The 6,479-nt window shown below is 43.5% G+C and overlaps 1 protein-coding gene across 1 annotated transcript in view; it reads left to right on the forward strand.

Annotated features, from left to right (window-relative positions):
• tmtc2b (transmembrane O-mannosyltransferase targeting cadherins 2b) overlaps nt 1–5,064 on the forward strand; it is a 102,985-nt gene extending 97,921 nt beyond the window's left edge. Inside the window, exon 12 of the mRNA XM_069686777.1 lies at nt 4,775–5,064. Coding sequence (XP_069542878.1) covers nt 4,775–4,954 — 180 coding nt within the window. The 3' untranslated portion in view covers nt 4,955–5,064. The remainder of the gene's footprint in view (nt 1–4,774) is intronic.
• The last annotated feature ends 1,415 nt before the right edge of the window (nt 5,065–6,479 follow it).

A 6,479-nucleotide genomic window follows, 5' to 3' on the forward strand; every position in this document is an offset into this window, starting at 1 on the left:
GCTGAAGCTATTTGGCTCACTGGCCATAGAACTGCAACAAAAACAACCCCTGACCAGGAAGCATCTTTCCCATTGACCATCATTTTGAAGACACACCTGTGAAAGTACCGACAGGAAGCCTCAAGATTCTACATCTCTTCTATTCTGAGTGTCTTAAACATAAAGATTTCATTGTCTCAGAACATTTCCAAAGCCTAGGAAAGCTCTTTTTCTGTGACATAAGTTTACAATTATATTTACACATGCAAAGACTTTACAGTTGACCTGACTGTAAGCCTTAGGACCCTTGGAGTCATCGTGAGGAGGCAGGGTTGACCCTTGAGAAGACCACTGTCATGCCGCCCCCTGATGGATTTGTACTTTTGGAAAACAGGGATGTTTGTGTTTCTCACAGCTCTGATTCAGGCCAGATTCATGTCATTTTCACTTGACTAACTCTTGGCAACTGTTATTGTACAAACACACATTTAACGTCCACATCCAAACACAGAGGTGCTTTTTTGCCCCTACTTGGTCACTGTAGCTTGGATGCCTTTTGTCATTACTTCCAGCTGAGGCATGATTGTTATTCAGCATCTTCATCCGTCTTCTTTACTGTTATTCTTTGTTCTCTCCGATACGACTTGACTTAAGCCATGTACCCTGTCCATCTTCATTTGTCATTCCATGCTTTACTGCGGTTTGACTCTTCACTCTCCAAAGGCCCCGATGTTTTATATTAAGCACATATGTTTGCTCTCTCTGAGTGAGAGAGGACAATCGCCTCCATTTAAAGGATTTAGTCCTTTAGTCCTACAATTCCCATCTAGACGAGCTAAATCCTAACGGATGCTCGGCGTGCTTTGGTCGATCTCTGCACCCCATGACATTCATGTATTCTCTACCTGAATGCCCATCTGAAGTCATTAGTGTCGGTCGTTCTCCTGTCTAGCTTCAGTTTTTTTACTCTCCCAGTCTTTGTAGCATATGTTGCTTTACGGTCTAGGTTAATACGCCCCACATCTGGCCTTTCTGCGGCTGCTACATGCCAGCTTTGGGAAGAGTAGGCCGGCGGAGAGGTTACAGAGCAGCAGGAAATGAGGGGAAAATGAAAGCCTCTGACAGGGGAACGTTTCGCAGAGTGCTGTGAGTGTGAGGAAGAATGCAAGAGTAGGGGTATAAATCACTGAGGTCTTAGATGTATGAAGGTGGGGGGAGAAAGGTGGGCGAGGAAAGGTGGGAGCCTACACATGAGAGTGGAGGAAGGAAACTGAACTCAGGATTTGATAAGTTCTGCATGGACGGAGAGAAACAGATCTTTCAAGTCTCTGCTGCAGCTGCACCGAGAGGAAAAATCGGTTTATTTTCGACCTAGAAGTCTGTAGAAGATCATCAGCATTTATCCTGGAAGACCTCAGAAGGCTTTCAGTCCAGGTGTTCTTTTTTTCTGTTGTTGGTGTCTCACCAACAACTTAAAAGTGGTTTGCAACTGTTGTCCTCAACACCTATGTGATTATTGCGATTAGACATCCTAACCAACCTCTCATCCATCTCAATCCTACTATTTTCTGGACCATGAAAACAAATTTAAAGCTTGCTTACTCTTGGCCTTGAATCACAGGGAATCACACGGATACAATAAACAACCATGGGCTAAAGATAATGATACAAAAACTGTTGCAGAAACATTTCTGTGTACATTTTACAGCATTCAGATTACACCTTGCGTTGCTGTTTCTTCCCTTTACAGGCCGGTATTATTTCTGTTACCTCTTTAATGGCAGTTAGATGTAATTTGTCAGTTATGTTTATTTAAAACAAAAACAAAAGAAATTGAATGTTTGTTTTGTTGCTTTTCTAACATGACTCCTGGAACCAGGCTTCTGAGGCAAAGGGCAGTTACACTAATTTGCACCTACTTGTCGCCCACTTGTTGTGACTACAGTATGCATGTGTGGCCCCTTCAGTGTAACTTTAAACTACGTCCATATGTAGAAACAGTTAGACTTTGGCGAGCATTATTCTGAGTAGTATAAATTCTTAACTTGCAAATTGATCCCCCAGCGTTGTTTTGTGGTTTGACCTCCACACGTCGGGTCAAACAGGAGGTAATTTATACTGCTTCAGAATTACCCCGACCATTAGAGTCAAAAACTCCGGCTGCCCCTGTTTTGCTAAGGGATTAATGTAATTGCACAATGTGATGTCTAGTAAGTTTAATGTGCCACAGTAGAACTCGGTGAGCACAGTAGAAGTGTTGCTCATGTTACATCTGTTGCATGTTTAATGTGTGCGAAGGAGGAAGTGGCTCCTGTCTCAGCGACAGTGGGATTATCTCAGAGTCTCTTTGATTTATCATCAATTTTATTCTCCCCGTGAGAAATGAATCACTGCTGGACACATTGTTCCCATGGAAATTCTTATTCATGGGCCATCACTCATCTAACATCGATGCTGGATAAACAGAGAGATGTTTTTGAGAGTGTTGTTGGGGTACAAAACAAGGTCGGAGAAGTCCATCAAAGAAGGGCAGTCAAACGTCCAGCAGGACAAAGTAAAATATACGATCTGAGAGTAGTCGTGTTTGGTCACCTCTTTGGAAAGGTATTCTCGATGCATCCATAACTAAACCTTGAATGTGCACAGTAAGACCTTCAGACTCACAATAGCCCCTTTTACACTGCCACTGCCGGGATTATTACGCCTCTGTTACATCTCGTCTTCTATGTATTTTATTTATTTATTTTTATTATGGTTATTTTAACAACTGCTTTTGTCCGCCTGTTTTTACTCTGTATTGTTTTGTTTGCCTGTAAGGCACCTTACCACTTTGGTTTAGAAAGATGCATTATAAATAAAGTTATTACTATTATTAAACACACAGAGATGTAATGGTGGGGCGAAGTCGTTCTGCATCTGACGCGGCATCAGACGTAGTACCAGAGGCTGAACGGTGTCAGTGTAAACGGCGGAGCCAGCAGGGCATAACAGCGCTGTGTGTGTTTGTGCTGTTTTCAGAACTGCAATCTAAAAAGGGATAACGTTACCTGTACGGAAAGTGTTTCGATGGTTGCTCTGCAATTCAGAGATGCCATCCACCCATTATCTACACCGCTTATGCTGTTCAGGGTCGCGGGGGGCTGGATCCTATCCCAGCTGTCATTGGGCGAGAGGCGGGGGTACACCCTGGACTGGTCGCCAGTCAATCGCAGGGCTGACACATAGAGAAACTTTCGCACTCACACCCACACCTATGGGCAATTAAGAGTCACCAAAGAACTGACTGACTGTTGGAGGAAGCCAGAGGCCCCGGAGGGAACCCACGCATGCACGGGGAGAACCTGCAGGCTCCACACTGAAAGGCCCACTTTGAACCAGTGACCTTCTAGCTGTGAGGCGACAGCGCTAACCACTGCACCACCGTGCAGACCCCATTTCAGAGATTGATAGTTTATCGTATATTTTTATTGCAGTGGTAAAACCATGAACTTTGATCTTTGATCTTTGTTTTATTTATAAGCCATGCAGAACATGAAAATGGCCTTATGAGTCCTTTCATAATTGTTTTTTATTCTATTATCTCTTTAGTGTGCTGTTGGTGTTTCTGCTGTTGTCACTGGTTCACATTTTCTCTTTACATACCACAGATTTTATAACATAGTTGCTCTGAGAATGAGTCCTGATTAGTTAATAGGCCATGAAAAAAAATTAGGTCCTGTGGTAAAATGCACAAATCGTCAAGAAGCCATAATCATGTGCCATTCTACGTGACAGTGATTTATGAGGTGATAATTATAGGAACAAGTCCCACTCAGCGCAGTAAAGCACACGATGGGCCTTTTTTAAAGAGACTGTTTCATTTCAGCATTCCTCGTTTCCTAGGGATTACAACTACAAACATTATAAACGTCCAAAGCAGTGAAACAGTAGCTTCACTACAGGACAGACATCTTTTCCACACTTCAAACCAGAATGGAGATCAGATGTTGTTCCTCCCTCGGCCGGGTTTCTTCACAGTCTTGTGGTGATTGCACCCTGGACGTTTTCCCTGCGCTCATGTCCTCATGACTCACCGCCGGTCGCACTGATGATGATTTTGCCCCTCGGCACAGGCAGGAAAGTGCTTATCAAGACCGGCTTCAAAGTGGTGGTCGCTGTGACATCTGAGGCCACAGGGAAGACACAGGGACACGCAGAGAAGCACGGTCACCATCTCCATACACAGTCATGGTGATAGTAGCGTGTGTAGTCTGCTGTTTAACCTCACAGGATGACCAAATGTTTTACAGTGACTGTTTCATTAAAAAGGATAATATGATTAATATTTAATATAGGACTTTACTTATTCGTGCACTCTGACCCTTAGCTCTGTTTTTTTATGAGTTAAAAGTTTGTCTGTTTGGTGTCCACCCTCTTTATCAGATTGGATGTGGCTCAGTGACACAAAACATTTGCTGCTCAAATTCCCATTCCTCTCTAAACCCCAAAGTGTGAATAGATGGACTTCGTTTGCATAATTGATCTCACAAACATCCACTGTTGGCCTCTGATGTATAATATAAATATTGATCAAGTGATTCTCTACAATGTTAGCTCAGTCCTGCCTCATGTCTGAGCAGCGACTCGCTGTAGTCGTCCTCATTGTGTCTACCTCTCAGTAACAGGGAAAAGTCCTGTGTTGCTATTCTTGGACAGAAAAGAGCGTGCACTTTTGGAGCAGAGCTTTAAGCCACCCTGAGGTGTAATTAGCGTGAAACTGATCTGGTCCTAAAATGAGCTTCTCTTTTGGTTTCAGTATCCGGCAGCCTTGATGAACCTGGGGGCGATCCTCCACCTCAACGGGAAGCTGCAAGAAGCTGAAGCCAATTACCTCCGAGCTCTTCAACTGAAGCCGGATGACGGCATCACCCAGTCGAACCTGCGTAAACTGTGGAACATCATGGAGAAGCAGGGCCTGAGGACCACGAGCCCCTGAGCTCAGCCCGCCCGCCTACCTGCCATCTGCACGCCAGATCTGGGACGGCCCACACGCTCCTCATTCGCTCTCCTCATGCAGGAGGGACTCAGGGAGGATGTTTGCTCAGAGAGGCCATGACTGTGCGGCGAAGCCCTCCTAATAACTCCTGAGCTCTGCACACACCTCAGGCCAGCAGCTCTCTCAGAGGCATTGCTCACAGTTTGGCAGGCGCTGCATGGTGTTTGGACTCTTTAGAACTTCATACAAAATTAGTTCTCTCACAGGAACCACTTTTTTTTTCTTCCTTTTTTGGCTTTTTAATTTCTTTATAACAAGAGCACTTAAACTTGAAGTGAGATAGGTACATCCCTCAACATTTGTGGTGAATTAGGGCTTTTTAAACGAGCATTTGTAGTTCAAAGTGGTGAGATTTGCCTCTGAGCAGTGTGAGATAAAGTACAAAAGAATCTCAGAAGGCTGCACTGAGGCTATTTAATAAAGTTCTTGGTTTGATCAGACGTTCAATCTTGGTAATAAAGAAAATAAGGCAGTATGGAGGATTGGCTAGCACCCACAAACACCAAATTAATCATTTTAATCAAGTTTGAACCTCTTAAATCTCCACTCACATCTTCACTTTGTTTTGCTTATGAGATTACACACACACACACACACACACACACACACTTCATAATGAAGAAAATTTGCACCATCGTTGCAAGCCATGTGTAGCGGAAGTTGTGATATTTGGTAAAATAAACTCGGAAAAAGGGAATTTAATTAGGTAGCAATCGCAGCAACAGCAGCCTCTAAAAGCTCGACAAAGGCTGGATCTGGCTGAATGTTGAGCTCCTCAGCTCCTTCTCAGTGTGATGCCTTAAAAAAGGTGCGAGTCTACTTAAGCGGCGTTCAGAAGCATGCAGGTGTTTTTACAACCACTGCTTCTTGCCCTGCACTGGGAAAAAAAAGCCAAGTCACCATGGTACCTGGCTCGTCGGCAAACATAAGAAGCTATTAAAGGAAATATAAAGCTCTCTTCCTGTGGAAGTGACCGAGAACAAAGAGGCAGGTACGGTACTTTTGGTCACACCTCCTTGAGTGTGTGAAGAGCAGATGACAGAGTTCAAACCAAATACAGAAGCTATGCCTATGCCACACTTCATCACAGAACAATGCAAAGACACGGCACGTCTGAGGGAAATGTTTTAATGTTTTTGTTGGAATAAAACTAATTTCATTGTGTGTATAAATGAATCCTAATATATACTTACATTGTGTACAGTATACAGAAAGTCATGCAGCAAAAAAGTAGCCGGACTTAAAGTGGAAGCTCAGATATCGAGCGAGTTTGGTCTGTTACATGAAGTATTTCTCCGGCAGTCTTAAGGGTCTCTTTTGTATATATTCTGTGTTATTAACATCTGTTTGTTTGTTTGTTGTTATCAGCATACAGTCAGTGAAACAGCACCTTCCCAGGAGTGAGAATATGTACAGTATTTGTGCTCATGTGTTTGTTATTGGCCACAAACCTCCTGAGTCCTTA

The sequence above is a fragment of the Semicossyphus pulcher genome, unplaced genomic scaffold (genome assembly GCF_022749685.1).
Source record: "Semicossyphus pulcher isolate SPU_LCO1_2020_fin unplaced genomic scaffold, fSemPul1.0.p SCAF_8, whole genome shotgun sequence".
Taxonomy (NCBI): domain Eukaryota; kingdom Metazoa; phylum Chordata; class Actinopteri; order Labriformes; family Labridae; genus Semicossyphus; species Semicossyphus pulcher.